Source organism: Lipotes vexillifer, unplaced genomic scaffold, assembly GCF_000442215.2.
Source record: "Lipotes vexillifer unplaced genomic scaffold, Lipotes_vexillifer_v1.1 scaffold76, whole genome shotgun sequence".
NCBI lineage: Eukaryota > Metazoa > Chordata > Mammalia > Artiodactyla > Lipotidae > Lipotes > Lipotes vexillifer.
Window position 1 is genome coordinate 1797844 of NW_006773751.1, and position 17608 is coordinate 1815451.

At 36.7% G+C, this 17608-nt stretch overlaps 1 protein-coding gene across 1 annotated transcript in view; it reads left to right on the forward strand.

Moving 5' to 3' along the window:
• The window catches only part of ACBD6 (acyl-CoA binding domain containing 6), a 228953-nt gene that overhangs the window by 58184 nt on the left and 153161 nt on the right, over nt 1-17608 (forward strand). Inside the window, exon 4 of the mRNA XM_007448515.1 lies at nt 13437-13519. Within this exon, the coding sequence (XP_007448577.1) occupies nt 13437-13519 (83 nt within the window). The remainder of the gene's footprint in view (nt 1-13436; nt 13520-17608) is intronic.

A 17608-nucleotide genomic window follows, 5' to 3' on the forward strand; every position in this document is an offset into this window, starting at 1 on the left:
GGGGCACGAACCCGCGTCTCCTGCATCGGCAGGCGGACCCTCAAGCACTGCGCCACCAGGGAAGCCCCTGCAGTAAGGTTTTTAATTAAAGATTCAATTTCTTTAATAGATATGGGACTATTCAGATGTTTCACTTTTTATTCACTCAGCTTTGGTAAATTGTATTTTTTTGAGAAATTTGTCCATTTTTTCCAAATAACCAATTTATTTGGCTTAAGTTGTTCATAAGATTTACTTATTAATTTTTGATTCTCTAAGATATGTAGTCATGTCCCTTTTCATTCCTGATACTGGTCTTTTGTCTTTTTTCTCTTCTTTCTTCATCATTCTTGCTAAAGTATTTCTGATCTTTTCACAAAACCAGTTTTTGGCTTTGCTTATTTTTCTCTAGTGAACATCTGTTTTCTGTTTCATTGGCTTTTCCCCCTATCTTTATATTTCTTTATATTTTTGTTCTTTTTGTAGCTTCTTGAAATGGAAACTTAAATTACTATGTTCTTTTGGGAATTAAGTCACTCAAGGACTTCCCTGGTGGCGCAGTGGTTAAGAATCCGCCTGCCAATGCAGGGGACACAGGTTCGAGCCCTGGTCTGGGAAGATCCCACATGCCACAGTGTAACTAAGCCCGTGTGCCACAACTACTGAGCCCGAGCTCTAGAGCTCGTGAGCCACAACTACTGAGCCTGTGTGCCACAACTACTGAAGCTCACGCTCCTAGAGCCTGTGCTCCACAACAAGAGAAACCAATGCAATGAGAAGCCCGCGCACCGCAACGAGGAGTAGCTCCCACTCGCCACAACTAGAGAAAGCCCGCACACAGCAACGAAGACCAAACACAGCCAAAAAAAAAAACCAACACTCAAGAAGAAACTTACTGAGGATAACTATCCATATATATTCTTAACTTTTACTGGATTCTATGGCTTTTCACTTGAAAAAAAGGAAGAGTTTGTTCTTGTTTCATCAAACAGGATGTTGATGAATAGAAAGAAAGGGCTCAAAATAAAAATTTCCTTGCCTATGTAAGGCTAATCTTATTTAAGTATAAGCTAAAAACAGATGGTTTATCTCAGGACTGCAATACATGGGGCATAGAAAGATAAATAAAGTAGCATTTCCCCAGAGTATATTTTAGACCCCCGACAGTAATCAAAAAGTATCTTAAGTAACTGTCTCTGACCCATGCAGATATTGCAGAATGACGTCAAGGAGGAATGAATAGGAATAGTTTCTTTCAGTTAACTGAGTAGTTCACTCCTTTACCAATTTAAAGTCCTTATTGACTAAACTTGTCTTGCCTTATCAGTCTCTGCACCTCTTTTTCATGAAATCATCCATTTTATTAAGATAGTTGGGGCTTCCCTGGTGGCGCAGTGGTTGAGAGTCCGCCTGCTGATGCAGGGGGCACAGGTTCGTGCCCCGGTTCGGGAAGATCCCACATGCCGTGGAGTGGCTAGGCCCGTGAGCCATGGCCGCTGATCCTGTGCGTCCGGAGCCTGTGCTCCGCAACGGGAGAGGCCACAACAGTGAGAGGCCCGCATACCACAAAAACAAAAACAAAAAAAAAAAAGTTAGTTGAATGGAGGCAAAAGTAATGGAAAAGAGAATGGAATGGAAACAGTTTAGCAGTCAGTACTAATCTATTCATTTGTGTATTCCCATTCATGCATTCTGTCAAAAATCATTCAGAGTTATTGGAATTCGGGGATGATGACAGTGGTTATAGCATAGTTTTTGAATTTTCCCGAATCCTTAACAGAATAACTAGGATAGCATAACCAAACGCACTTGTGCAATATCTGTAACAAAACCGAGTTAGTCAGAGAAACTAGGGACAAACTATCAACAGCTCCAAGATTTGTGTAGCATTGCCATCTCTGTAGGAGGAAGCAGAAGGAAACAGTAGGGAGTCTAATTGACCTGAGAATGGCAGAAGCCTAAAATTGCCCACAGGTGAAGAGTACAGGGGGTTCATGGTAAGGTTTTCTAGAGCTGTCTGGAGCTCTAGAGTTCTAAAATTAAGCAGCCAAAACTTCCCTTCCAGTACACAGCCTCACACTAAGAGGAATCTGCAGGGCAAGTTAAGCAGGACAAGGACAATGAAGACAAAAGGAAAAAGAAACCAGATAAGAATGGGAGAGGGGACCAGAGCCAAGTGATCTTGAAAGTATCCTAGGGGCCAGATTTTTAATTACTTCATGAAAATAACAGAAAAGGGACTTATATACCTAAAACTATATCCTGATTCACATTTCTATCTTAAAAATTCAGGAACATTAATTTCACGTAAAGATGAGCAACAGAAAAAGAATTATGGTTGAAACCTATACAAAGTTACTACAATTCAGAATTGTATTTTTTTCTTATAATATCCAGAAGCTGTATTAATGGTTAACATAATGAAAGTGTGCTAATATTTTTATGGGTCTTGGTAGGATTGCAATATTGCTTTCCAACAGTGTAATACCATTTTACAAGAGCATTAGGGCCATTAACTTAGTATAGTGCCTGTTTCACTACCGTTTTGCCAATTTGGATAATTTTGTTACCCTAATGGAATTAGTTTAAAATCTGTTGCTCGTTGTTGTTTTAATTTGCATTTTCTTAAATGATTATGGATGTTGAACTTTTTTCCAAGTAGTGATATAACATTATTGATATTTATGTATGTACGTGAATAAAATCCTAAACCTCTGTGTCACTTCAAATACTAATTGTTGACTGCTCATAACCGTGGTCTGTTATCCATTGAATCTTAATGTTTTTCTTACATATGAGATCATTTTGATATATTGCTTAGAATATTATAGAAATATTAGCCATTCGTTTTGTTTGCTTAAAATGCAGTTCCATATTTCCTTATTTATTTTTTACTACATTATTACAGAAATGCAAGTTTAAGTACTTGAATCTGTCAGTTTTTTATGATTTTCTTTGGTGTTTAAAATCTAAGAAAAGGTTATAATTTCTTCATAGTATGATAAATACTATATTCAGAATCATTTTCCAAAGAACACTTAAATCTTGATCAGTTACATTTCTAGAAAGTTATAATAGCCTGAAGGTAATCTTCCATGATAGGCATTTAAAAACAGCATTAAATTGACCGGGGCACGAACCCACGTCCCCTGCATCGGCAGGCGGACTCTCAACCACTGTGCCACCAGGGAAGCCCCTAAAAATCTTTTAAATGTACACTTGAGACAGAACAATATTTTAAATCAGAATATTTGTAAATATTTGATAATGGTTTCTAAAATAGCTTGGAGAGGTGGCGTAGTTAAATAGAAAGAGCATAGTCTTTGGATACCGGAAGTTCTTGGTTTGGGACTCAATTCTGCACTTACTATGAGGCATTGAGTATTTCATTTCTCTTTATCTTCAGTTTTCTAATCTGTAAAATGGAGATATATTTTATCAAATATAAGGCAAAGATTTATTCAGTTTCTAACATTTTAAAAATTATAGATGTGTTTTAAAATTGATGGAGTACTATATTTAATTGGCTGTGTTGTCTTTCTTAGCATTATAGAAAATAATGGTACTTCTTATAATTGGTGATGTCTTAGATTGCATGTGACACAGTAAAAATGCCAATTTTATAGAATTGTTTTGAAGTTGGAATTGGATAATATATATAAAGTGCAAAGCACATGGAAGACGCTCCTGAAGTCCTAGTTTCCTTCCCCCCCCGCCCCTTAATGACAGTGTTGTTGGTTGGTTTGGGGATTTGTGGTTTTACCAGGAGAATCAGGAGTTTAAAACTATTAGATAAAGGTTTGTGGTTCTATATTGTTGGTAACCACATCAAAATATCTTGCATCTGTGTTGCTGAGACATTTTCACTTTGGAGAAATGGCCATATTGTGACTAATAATAATAATTATATATCAGTTAACACTTATATAATAGTGTCTACTTTGTGCTGGGCACTGTTGGTTTTACATATATATTTTATATCTTGGAAACACCCATATGAGATAGGTACTATTATTTTTATAAATGAGGAAACTGAGGCAGATTAATTTACCCAAATACCTATAAACAAATTAAGCAAACAAACCAATAAAGCAGAAGCCAAGAAAGGTAGCACATGGAAGCAAGAAGCTCCCTCCTGGCACATATTAGCCTGATAATCTTTGGAACAGTTATTTTTCAGATAGAAAGTTTCACAAGGTTTTACATCTTGACCCAACCCAGCAACTGACTAAGGTAGAATCTGAATCAAGTGATAAAGATTCAGCCAACAACTTACCTTTCCCCCTTGAGTGAAGGAGCATTTCAGTGTCTCAAATAATATAGTCTCAGGCAATATAAGAATTGGCAAGTTTTATCCTATTGGCTGCCAAATTGGAGTCTCTTTCTTTAACTGCTGATGCAACATAAAAATAACTTAATGGATTTTGAGTAGAGAGAAATGAAATAAACTTCTTAAACCTCTATGAGAAGCGTTTCATTGGAGTGGAAATCAAGAGAGTAAAAGTAGCCAAAGTTTGGCCCTTCTTATAGATGAAGTGGATGGAGAACAAAACTGTTGCATCTTTGGCACCTTTATTCTGAATTCAATCTGATAATGGCAGATTATTAAAAAAAATTTTTTTTGCCTCAGATATAATCTCCCACCCCACCTTCCCAAAATTGTCACCAGCATTCTAATATGCCTGTGCAGTTGCTGCAGAAAGAGGAATTAATCCTAGGAAGAAATATACTTAGAATGCACTATAATTAAATTATAGAGTCAGTTTTTTCCCTGAAGATTTTAATTAAAACTGTATTATGCTTTATGTACAAAGGTATTCATAATATCTTTGTTTATGAATGAAAAAATGAAGATACCTAAATAGTTGTCAGATAATGGTTAAGTAAATTATGGTATATCACTTCATGGAATATTATGCTGGTTTTTAAGTTAATGTTTTTGGAACTTCTGCTCTTGGGCCTGGTGGTATAATAGGGACAAGATTTACTCTTGTATTTAAAACAGGAAGACACAGTAGTTGAAATAATGATTTTCAGACAATGCACTGAAAGTCGTATGAAACTATGAGAGAAGAGAAACAAAGTAAACTCTACAGTTTCCTCAGCTTATTATCTGGAAGCAATTTCAGCCCAGGGAGGGGGGATCCAAAAGAGCTTGGCCACCTTGTCAATTTGAGCCAGACTGAATATACAGGGCTGCATACTAGAGAGGATGCTCTTGCATACAAAGGGAGAGTTCCAGAGATCTATAGAAGGGTCTCTCTGGCTGAATACTAATCTGTGTATGTGTGAGAGGAAACTAACAGGCTGGAGAATGAAATACAAGAAAGCAGCAAGCCGTACAGTTCGTGGAGTTGACATAGGACTGAGACTCTTTCATTTCCTACTGGTCAGAGTGGAAAGAAAATGTAGTGTATGGGGCATATAGTGGAGGCCTCTGAAGGATTTCACTTCAGTACTGGGGCTAAATTAAGCTCTAGATTAAAGGCTGCTCTGCCTCTGCCTTAACAAAGATTAAAAATGAGCCTTGAAAGGATCAGATTGATTCCATGTAACTGAATTAATGCCCAAACAAAGTCTAACATAATTTAAAGGAACACAACAAAATCCAGCAAACAAGAGTGTAAAATTTATAATATCTGGCTTACGGTTAAAGTCTTTCAAGCATGCATAAGTAGCAGGAAAATATCCATAACCAGGAGAAAAACCTGTCAGTGAAAGCAGGTACAGAAATGAAAAAGATGAAAAACAGCTATTATAGATATATTCAAGAAAATAGAGGAAAACATGAACACAATGGAGAGAATTACAGAAGATACAGAAAGACCCAAATGGAACTTGTGGAGATGAGAGTTAACATCTGAAATGAAAAATACACTGGGAAGAATTAACAGCAGATTAGACATTGCATAAGAAAAGATCAGTGGGGCTTCCCTGGTGGCACAGTGGTTGAGAGTCTGCCTGCCGATGCAGGGGACACGGGTTCGTGCCCCGGTCCGGGAGGATCCCACGTGCCGCAGAGCGGCTGGGCCTGTGGCCGCTGAGCCTGCGCATCTGGAGCCTGTGCTCCGCAACGGGAGAGGTCACAGCAGTGAGAGGCCCGCGTACCGCAAAAAAAAAAAAAAAAAAGATCAGTGAACTTGAAGATATAGCAGGTGAAACAAAAATGAAGCACAGAGCATAAAAAGACTGAACAAATATACATATAATTGGAATCCCTTAAAGAAGAGAAAAAGAAGACAGAAAAAATTTAATAAATAATGGCTGAAAATTTTAAACATTTGATGAAACCATAAACCAGAGTTTTTCAGCCTTTGCATTATTGACATTTGGGGCTGGGTAATTCTTTGCTGTTGAGAGCTGTCCTGTGCATTGTAGGATGTTTAGTAGTAACCCTGGTCTTTACTCACTAGATGCCAATAAGACCAACCAATTGTGACAACCAAATGGAGGATAGGGGCAAAAAAAAAAAAACAAAGAAAAACTCCCCTAGTTGAGAATCACTGCCATAACCAATGGAACAAGAAGCTCAATGAATGTCAAGCAGGAGAAACGTAAATAAAAATGATACCTTGACACATCATAATCAAATTGTTGAAAATCAGTGAAAAAGAGAAACTCTTAAAAGCATGCATACCAAAAAAAAAAAATGATACAGAGGAACAAATGTAAAACTGTAGCAGACTTCTTCAATAGATCAATAGGGGCACCATCAAAAGGAAAAAACTATCAACTTATAATCTATACCAGTTAAAATAGCTTTCAGAAATGAAGGTGATTTGCTTACCAAATATTCACAGGTAACATTATACTCAAGGATGAAAAATGGAAAGCTTTCCCCTTAATATCAGGAATAAGACAGGATGCTTTCTTTTACCATGTACTATAAATTCTAGCCAGAGCAATTAGACGAGAAAAAGAAAATAAACAGCCTCCACATTGGAAAGAAAGAAGTAAAACTGTCTCTGTTCACAGATAACATCATCCTAAATACAGGAAATCCAAAAAACGCACCAAAAACTACTAGAGTTAATAAACATTCAGCAAAGTTGCAAGATACGAGATCAACATGCAAAAATCGGTTGGGTTAATATACACGAGCAGTGAACACCCCAAAATGGAAACTAAGGAAACTGTTCCATTTACAGTAGCATACAAAATAATAAAATACCGAGGAATAGTTTTTTGGGGTTTTTTTCCCCCAGGAATAGTTTTAAAAGGAGGTGAAAGATTTTACACTGAAAACCATAAACCATTGCTGAGACAAAGAACACCTAGATAAATGGAAAGACATCCCATGTTCAAAGATTGAAAGATTTTGTATTGTTAAGATGGCAGTACTACCTAAAGTAACCTACAGATTCAATGCAGTCTATCAAAATTCCATTTTTGCAGAAATGGAAAAGCTGATCCTCAGATATATATGGAATTATAAAGGGACCCAAATAATCAAAACAATATTGAAAGAGAACAAAATTGGAGAATTCACACCTGCAATTTCAAAACTTACTACAAAATAACAGTAATTAAAACAGTGTTGTACTGGCATAAAGATAGGCACATGGACCAGTGGAATAGAACTGAGTCCAGAGATAAACCCTCACATTTATGGTCAGTTGAGTTTTGATGCAGATGCCAAGACCATTCAGTGGAGAAGAAGAATCTCTTAAACAAATGATGCTGGGACAACTGGATATCCACATACAAAAGAATGAAGGTGCATTCTTATATCACACTATATACAAAAATTCACTCAAAAGGGATCAACGACCTAAAAAAATACGAATTAGAACTATATTGACTGAAGTAAATAGGTACTTACCTCAGTGATTTTTGATTTGGCCATGGATTCTTAGATATGGCAGCAAAAACACAGGCAACCGAAGAAGAGATGGTAAACAGAACTGCATCAATATTAAAACTTTTCTGCTATCCAAAAAAATAAAAAGACATTCTACAGAAAGGGAGGAAATATTTGCAAATCATATCTGATAAAGATCTAGTATCCAGAATATATGAATAACTCATAAAAGATAACTAATAAATAGGTTGAATATAGACATTTCTCCAAAGAGAATGACCCACAATCACATGAAGTATTAGTTATCAGGGAAATGCAAATCAAAACCACAGGGAGGTATTACTTCACACACACTAAGATGACTATAATAAAAAAGACAGATAATAACAAGCGCTGGCAAGGATGTGGAGAAATGGGAACCATCTTCCATTGTTAGTGGGAATGTAAAATGGTGCAGGTGCTGTGGAAAACAGTTTGGTGGTTCTTCCAAAAGTTACACATTGAATTACCATATGACCCTGCAATTCTGCTCCTAGGTATATAAACCCAAAAGAAGTAAAAACAGGTACTCAAATAGCTGTACACAAATGTTCATAGCACAGTAATAGTCAGAAGGTACAAACAATCCAAATGCCCATCAACTGATAAATGGATATATAATACAGAGTATATATATATATATATATATATACACACATTAGAGTATTAATCATAGGAAGGAATGAAGCACTGATACATGCTCACGTATGATCACATGTTGTGTGATTCCATTTATATGAAGTATCCAGAATGGGTGAATCCATAGAGACAGAAAGCTGATTGATGGATGGTTGGTAGGGTTAGGAGGAAGAGGAATGAGAGTGATTGCTTAATGGGGTCAAGGATTTGTTTTGGGATGATGGAAATGTTTTGAGACTAAATAGAGCTGGTGGTTGTACAACATTGTCAGTGTACTGAATGCCACTCAATTGTATATATATATTTTGTTTTTTAAAAGGGGGAAACTATGTTTATTTTGTCTATTTTTTATTAAAAAAATTTTTTTTATTGGAGTAGAGTTGATTTACAGTGCTGTGTCAGTTTCTGCTGTACAGCAAAGTGAATCAGCTGTATGTATACATATATCTCCTCTTTTTTGCATTTCCTTCCTATTTAGGTCACCAAAGAGCACAGAGTAGAGTTCCCTGTGCTAATTGTATATTTTTAGATGGCTTATTTTATATTATGTGAATCTCATGTCAATATTAAAAAAAAAGGGTAAAATAAAGATTTTTCAGGCAAACAAAAGCAGAGATAATTCATTGCTGACTGACAGGCACTACAATAAATGTTAAAGGAACTTCTTCAGGCAAAAGGAAAAGTGTATAAGATGGAAATTTAGACCTGCTTAAAGGAATGAAGACAGCTGGAAGTGACAAATATGTGGGTAAATATAAGCCTTTTTTTTTTCATTTTAAAATGTCTTCAAAAGACCGTTGAACTTCCAGTTTCAGCTCTGGCATGTAAAGAACTTGGAAATCATCTCTCCTGTCTTCAACAACAGCAAAAATCTGACCAAACTGAAAATCATTGACTATTCTTAGATTAATCTGAGATTTGAGGTCACAGGGCAAACTGCCACTCCCCAAATGGTGACAGGTGAATACATAGAATCACACTCGAGATCTGCTTATTGGGAACAAAAGCTGTTTGAACTGTGAACTGGTAGGAACACTTAAATGGTAATTGACGAATTGCTGCAGAGTGAGTGTGGACTAGCTCAAGAGCTAAAAGCTTCCAGGGGCTCAGCCTTAGGAAGGCCCCCTGCTTTCATGGGTTTTGACCCCCAGGACCCACCACATTCTTATGGTGAAGATTGGAGAAAAATTTTTTGTTTTGATACAGGGGAGGTAGAATATAGTTAACACTACTAAACTTTACACATAAAAATGGTTAAGATGGTAAGTTGTATGGTTTTTTTCCCCAACAGCTAAGAGTTTTTTTTCTTTTTTTTTTTTTTTTTTTAAAGAAATGGGCTATCAAACCATGAAAAGACATGAAGGAACTTAAAATACATATTGCTAAGTGAAAGAAAGATTACATACTGTATGATTCCAGCTGTATGATGTTCTGGAAAAGGTAAAACTATGAGGACAGTAAAAAGATCAGTAGTTGACAGGGCTTCAGGGAGAGAGGGATGAATAACTGGAGCGTAGGAATTTTAGGGCAGTGAAACTATCCTGAATGATGTTGTAATGTGGATACGTTATTATACACTTGTCAAAACCCATATGCAACACAAAAGATAAACCCTAATGTAAACTGTGGATTTTAGCTAATAAAAATGTGTTAATATTGGCCCATCTATTGTAACAAATGTACCACACTAATGCAAGATGTTAATAATAGGGGAAAATTGAGGAGAGGGGTATATGGGAACACTCTGTACCTTCTGCTCATTTTTCTTTAAACTTAAAACTACTCTAAAAAATAAAGGCTGGGGCTTCCCTGGTGGTGCAGTGGTTGGGAGTCTGCCTGCCGATGCGGGGAATGCGGGTTCGTGCCCCAGTCCGGGAGGATCCTGCGTGCCACGGAGTGGCTGGGCCCATGGGCCGTGGCCACTGGGCTTGTGTGTCCGGAGCCTGTGCTCTGCAATGGGAGAGGCCACAACAGTGAGAGGCCCATGTACTGGGAAAAAATAAATAAATAAAATAAATAAAAAATAAAGGCTGTTAACTAAGTGAAAGAAATATACTCATCCCTTTCCAATACCATATAACTCCTAATTAGTAGTATGTATTTTCACAGCAAATAATTACCAAGCAAACTACAGGTATCTATTCTGAATTGCCTACTTCATGTTAAGGGTTTCAGTGAATGACACTGATAGAAACTATGATTGTCTTGTGAACAACCATGTGTTTTTACTTCTAGTCTTGCCCCCTAAAATACATTAATTGCTTTCTGGCAAAAGACATGAACACCTCAGTTCTCTAACATTCTAAGCATACCCTCACCACAGGGCCTTTGCAATGGCTGTTTCCTATTCATGGGACAATTTCCCCCAGATATGTGCAGGACTCACTTGTTTACTTCCTTTATGTCTTTATTCAAATGACCTTCTCAGTGAGGCCCTCCCAGACCATCTTATTTAAAATTCCAACCCTCTTCCCTATGCTAATTTTTTTTCTATAGCACTCATCACTTTTTAATATTAGAAAACTTTTTTATCTTCTGTCTCCCTCAGACATGACATGATTTTGGTATGTTAATTTTGTATCCTGTAACTTTTCTGGAATCATTTGTTACCTCTAACAGATTGATTGGTGGGGGGGGAGTATGTCTTTAGGGTTGTCTGTGTATATGATCATGTTGTCTATGAAAGGAGATAATTTTATTTCTTCCTTTCTAATTTGGGTGCCTTTATTTCTTTTTCTTGTCTAATTGCTGTGGCTAGGACTTCGAATACATTGAATAAAAGTGGTAAGAATGGGCTTCCTTGTCTTTTTCCTGATCTTAGAGGTAAAGCTTTCAGCTTTTTACTGTTGAGTATGATGTTAGTTGGGGGCTTGTCATGTATGGCCTTTATTATGTTGAGGTACATTCCCTGTGTACCTGCTTTGTTCAGAGTTTTTATCATGAACAGATATTGAATTTTATCAAATGCTTTTTCTGCATCTGTTGAGATGATCATATGATCTTATCCTTAATTTTGTTAATGTGATATATCACAGTGATTGATTTGTGGGTGTTGAGCCATCTTTGCATTCCTAGGATAAATCCTACTTGATCATGGTGTTTAATCCTTTTAATGTTTTGTTGAATTTGGTTTGCTAATATTTTCTTGAGGAGTTTTACATCTATGTTCACCATCAATATTGGCCTGTAATTTTCTATTTCTTATTGTTGAGTTTTAAGAGTCTTTTAAGATATATTTTGAATACCAGTCCTTTAATAGATTTGTGTTTGCAAAGGTTTTTTTCCCATTTTGTGGTTTGTCATTTCATTCTCTTAATGGTGTCTTTCACAGAGCAGACATTTTTAATTTTAATAAACACTAACGTCAGTTTTTTTCTTTCATGGATCATGGTTTTGGTGTTGTTTCTAAAAAGTGATTGCAAACCTAAGGTCATCTAGATTTTCTGCTATGTTATCTTCTTGGAGTCAGTTCTTTTTCAGGAAACTGTGCTTGACCCTGTATACTTGATTCTCTCGCCCTCTTTTTTTCCTTTGGTATCCAGTTTTTTCACTTCCAATTTTGTTATTCATTTAGCAAGCATCTCTTGGGCAGCAAGTATATTTCAACTTTATCCTACTAATGGAGTATGTATTCAGAATGTAATTGGATTAAATAAAGTAAGTTCTCCCTTTGGATTGTGCTTTTTTAGTATAAGGGAAAACATTCTCTATCCTGAAAATTCTTTGCAGCATTTATGCTCTAAGACTGGTTCTCAGAGGAGAGAGGGAACTTGCATTTACTTTGTGCTTCTTTTTTGCCAACATCAGGCTATTGTACTTTATATACTTTATTATTTAATCATGATGGTAGTTGTTGTTTATGACATTATACCTTTGTTTCTGTCATAAATTGTTAACCGACTTCACCTCAAAAATCTGCACCATTTCTTGAAACTTTAGTTCCTCTAATGGTGTTACGAACTGACAGAATATGCTGCCTACAGGATCTTTTCCTCAGCCCAGTGGTTCACAGACCAAAAGAAACAAACAAAAAAAGTAACAACAATAAAGCAAAACCCCTTCTTTAAAGTAAGAAAAGAAAAACATGTATAGGGGAGCTGTCTATATTTTTCTGAAGTGAAACTAATTATTTTTGCAGTCAAATTAAATAATAAAAGTAATTTTGACTCTAAGATAATACTTATGTTCAGAATCAGAGTTTTTATTTTTGTAGGGTGTCCTGGCCTAAAAACTGTCAATATTGCAAGAGATATGGGCTTTTGCACAGGTTGCAATTTGATCTTTCAGACAACAGTAATATCCAGGTTCACTGCTTCTACATACATGTTTTGGAAGAATCTTATTTTTCAATTTAATCTTAACCTTGTGCTTTTTGAGAACATAGAGGGACAGAGCCTACTGAATACTTGATTTTGGAAAGTGTTTCCATAAGTTTGCTTTTTTTCTTTTATTTTAGATCGCAACCCCTTTCCTCTCTCCCTTCTACCTTCTCATCCTTCTTGCCACCTAAAAATATTTTCTTTTTTATGGTTAAATTTTAAGTTTTATTACAATTTAGTTTCTTATTTGGGAACTTTAATTTTGTTAACCTAGATATGATTTTCCTGATCACATTCAGGTCTGGTATTTATATTTCGTATTTTGTTTTCATTTTTCCACACTGAATGTCTCTGTTTTCCACAATGAACATAGCTAACATAATCAGCTAGGGGAATGGCTCTTAGGTGGCTCCAGAAGACAGTAGTGGAATAACCTTAGCTTGCTAGAGGGTATTCATTCTGCTGCTGTGATGACCTGAGAGTCCTCTTGCCTTTCTGATGTCATCCTAAAATTGTCACTAGGGCCTTAGAGAAATGGTGGATCATCAAATATTAGTGTTCCTTAACAGGGTAGTGTTTTGTAACTGGTTTAAATGCACACTGCTTTAATCCATGTGTCTTTTTTCCACCAATTCCCCCCCCCCCACCCCCGACCACAGTCACCAGAGAAGAAAGGAAAAGAAGCAAATACGGGTTTTGGTGGGCCAGTTGTTAGTTCTCTGTATCACGAAGAAATCATCAGGTAAATTCTTTTCTGGTCTTCAACAATAGGGGTATATACATATATGTATAGTATGTGTGTATGTATACATTTGTGTGTGTGTGTGTGTTTATAAATTTATTTATTTATTTAATACCCAAAACTTTCATTTGAAGAATTTTTCTTAACATGAAACCGATTTGGTGGTATCTCTAGGAGGATAATAAATGGCAGGAAATAAATTTTTATGTGTATAATCTTTAAAATCTGTAAGTATCTGAATCAGTGTCAGGTAGTAACCTTTCTCCCACATAAGTATCTGGTAGGGCAAGGTTTTGTGTCTCAATCTAAAGCTGTGGATTTTTGTTGTTGTTCTCATTAGTTTTCCTCAAAATATCGTTCTTTCTTTTAAATATTTTAATTTCTGTAGTTTATTTATTCTAGCTACAAGTTAAAAATCATTTCAGCTTTACAAGATGAAAAAGTTCTGGAGACTGGTTGCACAACAATGTGAATATACTTAATACTACCAAACCGGACACTTAGAGATGGTTAAGATGATAAATTTTATGTCATGTATTTTTAACAAAATTAAAAAAATTTTAAAGGTCATTTTGCATTATTTAACAAAGGTCCTTAAATTTTGTATGTTATGTGTGAAATTTCTTGGATTATTGTTTTCTTTACACACTGTGTAAATCAGAAAAAGGATTCTATCCTGCTTTAAAGCCATGTGACACATTCTTCTAAGATTGTTACTTTACAAGCAAAAACAAGAAATAGGAACTTCTGATGCTCTTACCCTTCTGTGTCATCTGAGCTTTACTTTTCTTACTTATTATTAACATGAAATAAATGAGCTCTAATTTTCAAGTGGAAAATTGAGTTCACCTAAATTGAAGGGAAATATCTATCTTCATAGAATGAAGAGGAAATTGTACCAAAATTTTATGCTTCACTCTTGCAAAAGAGTTGCTGACATTATTCACCACATAAATAATTAGTGATAAGAACTCCCAGGTACCATTCTAGAAGGAAAGCTATTGATACCCCTATGAATCAAAAACTTCAACTGTTCATAGTTTCTAGTTAATGACCAGCTAATACTAAGGGCCCTGTCTTGAATCTATTTGCATAGCAAGCACATCATTTTTTACTAAGGTTAAATGTCTACTTGGGGTGATATAGTGGAAGACTGATGGAGGTTTGAGGGGGATAAAGATACCCTTTAAGAATGCTGCTGGCCTGGAGTACATTTGCCACCCTGATCCCTTGAGGTACCCTGAAAGCTCTGAGAAGCCCATGTAGTTTTGAGGAAGCACAGTTTAAAAGACATTTTCAGAGTTTAACTCCCCCTTCCCCTTAACCCTTATAGAATCAGAACATGTGTGGGGGATTCTTAATTTGTATATTCTCTACTTAGAGCTTCTAAAAAATGGCGTATTAGAACCTTAACCATATTAATCAAAGTTTATTAAATGTTCAAATCAAGTTAGTAAACCCTTAGAGTCATTTTTCTTGGAGGGGAGGTTAGTCATTCCTTCTCTGTGTTCCCATAGTCTTTTTTTTTTTTTGTGGTACGCAGGCCTCTCACTGTTGTGGCCTCTCCCGTTGCGGAGCACAGGCTCCGGATGCGCAGGCTCAGCAGCCATGGCTTACGGGCTCAGCCGCTCCACAGCATGTGGGATCCTCCCGGACTGGGGCACGAACCCGTGTCCCCTGCATCGGCAGGCGGACTCTCAACCACTGCGCCACCAGAGAAGCCCCCCATAGTCTTTCATTCACACTTTTGTTATAGCATCTGTGATATTATGCTACATTGGATTATAATTTTTAAAAATTTGTCCTTTCTGCTAAACTGTTAGTTTTTGGAGAGCAAGGGTAGTATTTTATCCATCTGTATATTCGCAGTATCTGGGGAAGTTCCCAGAACTTAGTAGGTACCTAGTAAATATGCCCAGAGCTTGGGAGGTATCCACAGCTGCTTCCCCAAGGAGCTGAAAGTTTAGTGACTGGCTCACACAGTTAGCCTATTGGCCCTATCATAAATCAGTCATGCCCATCCTCACCTCTTTTCCTAAAGAAATATATAGGCCACTTTCCTAGTTAGTTAATTAAATGGAGATAGTTTCTTAACTTTGTGTTTTTAAAATCACTATACTTAACTTTCTAATAATATCAATCACTTATCTATAAATAGTGATCTTTATTTTGTGTACTGATTTCCTTAAGGGCTCCCAGACTCTAGTATTTTTCAAACTGACACGTTGAATACAGTTTCTTTTGTAATATCCAGTGACATGACTGATCACAGTAGCTCTGCAGAACAGAAAGTGAATCAAATGTACTCCTATTGATGTGATAGTAGATATCTGGGTAATTGGAGTATTCCTAAGAGTTAAACTAAACTGGAAAAGTTAACCTACCTGCTTATTCTCTACCCAATTCCTAAAGAAGTGACTCAGATTTAAATCAATATTTAGAATTTTGATCTTGAGAAAAATGACAAAATAATATAGCTTTATCTTCATAGAGATTTTAATTCAACACACATTTAATATGAACCTATTATGAGACGAAATATCGTGGATATTTGTGCTTCTCAGCTTCTTCACTTTTTTTTTTTTGTGGTACGCGGGCCTCTCACTGTTGTGGCCTCTCCTGTTGCGGAGCACAGGCTCCAGACGCGCAGGCTCAGCGGCCATGGCTCACGGGCCCAGGCGCTCTGCGGCATGTGGGATCTTCCCGGACCAGGGCACGAACCCGTGTCCCCTGCCTCGGCAGGCGGACTCTCAACCACTGCGCCACCAGGGAAGCCTGCTTCTTCACTTTTGAATAGTATGTTTTTGGTATTTTTGGCATCTACATTTGAGTATGCTTAATAAACCTTATTGGTTGAGTGAAATATGAACCTCTGCTATTGGCAAAACTGGTTAGTCTTGGTCTTATTTCATTAAGTCATCCAAGTATTAGTCTTCTTATGATAGGATCTAAATCGTTGTGTTCTGGAACATATTGTTAAGATATGAAACAGTAAGGAACATGAACGTGAGAGAGCCACGGAAAGCCTTTCAGTTACAAACTGTAGTTTTGTTATTAGTACAGTAGATCAGAAATCACAGCAACTAGTCATATTCTTATAATAGAGAATTCATTCTGTAACGATTCCAGTATAACAAACTAGATCATGATAAAAGTTATTGTATAATGAAATGTTCGTTTATTCCAGTGAAGGACCAGATATAGTCCCTATTGTTTCTTAAGTATAAGAATGCAGTTACAGCAGTGAAAACAGGCTATTTGTTGAAGTTTGTGTAATCACATTTTGCTTGTACTTTGGTGAAATTTAATATTTGGTGTTTTATTTTTCGAAGAGAAAATTGTGCTTTAATTGAGGTTAATTGCAGTTTCGTGGCAGAATTAATGTTCAGCTGAGGTGAAAGTGACAGTAGGTTTTATAATTTTAGAAACATCAAATGGAAAACTTGGATGAAAGGAAAAGCTTTCTTGTATAGAACCATTAAAAAGAACATAAAAATGTATTTTGAAGGTCTGTTTTGGATACTTTAATATATAAACTTATAATTTTTTCCACATTAAAAAAATTTATTTATTATTTTTGGCTGCGTTGGGTCTTCGTTGCTGCACGCGGGCTTTCTCTAGTTGGGGTGAGCAGGGGCTACTCTTCGTTGTGGTGCGTGGGCTTCTCGTTGCTTTGGCTCCTCTTGTTGTGGAGCACGGGCTCTAGGCGCACGGACTTCGGTAGTTGTGGCACGTGAGCGTGTCCCCTGCATTGGCAGGTGGATTCTTAACCACTGCGCCACCAGGGAAGCCCTCCACATTTCTGAAGGTTAGGAAAATCAGTATCTAATGAACCCCTTTACTAAGGCTTGGGCTCCATTGTTGTGGCAGCTTCCTGACTAATATGCATTGTAGGTGACAAGTTAAGGGCCCATTTTATTTTTATTGTAAATGTTCCTGGGCCAAGGGCCACTGGGGCCAATTCTGAGCTTGCTCCCTCACTGTTTTAGTTCTGACCTTTATTTCCACTCTTTCACAGAAAGTGACAATATAATGTCATAGGTACAGATCTCTGTGTTAATATTCCAGAGCCCTGACACCAATTTCTCA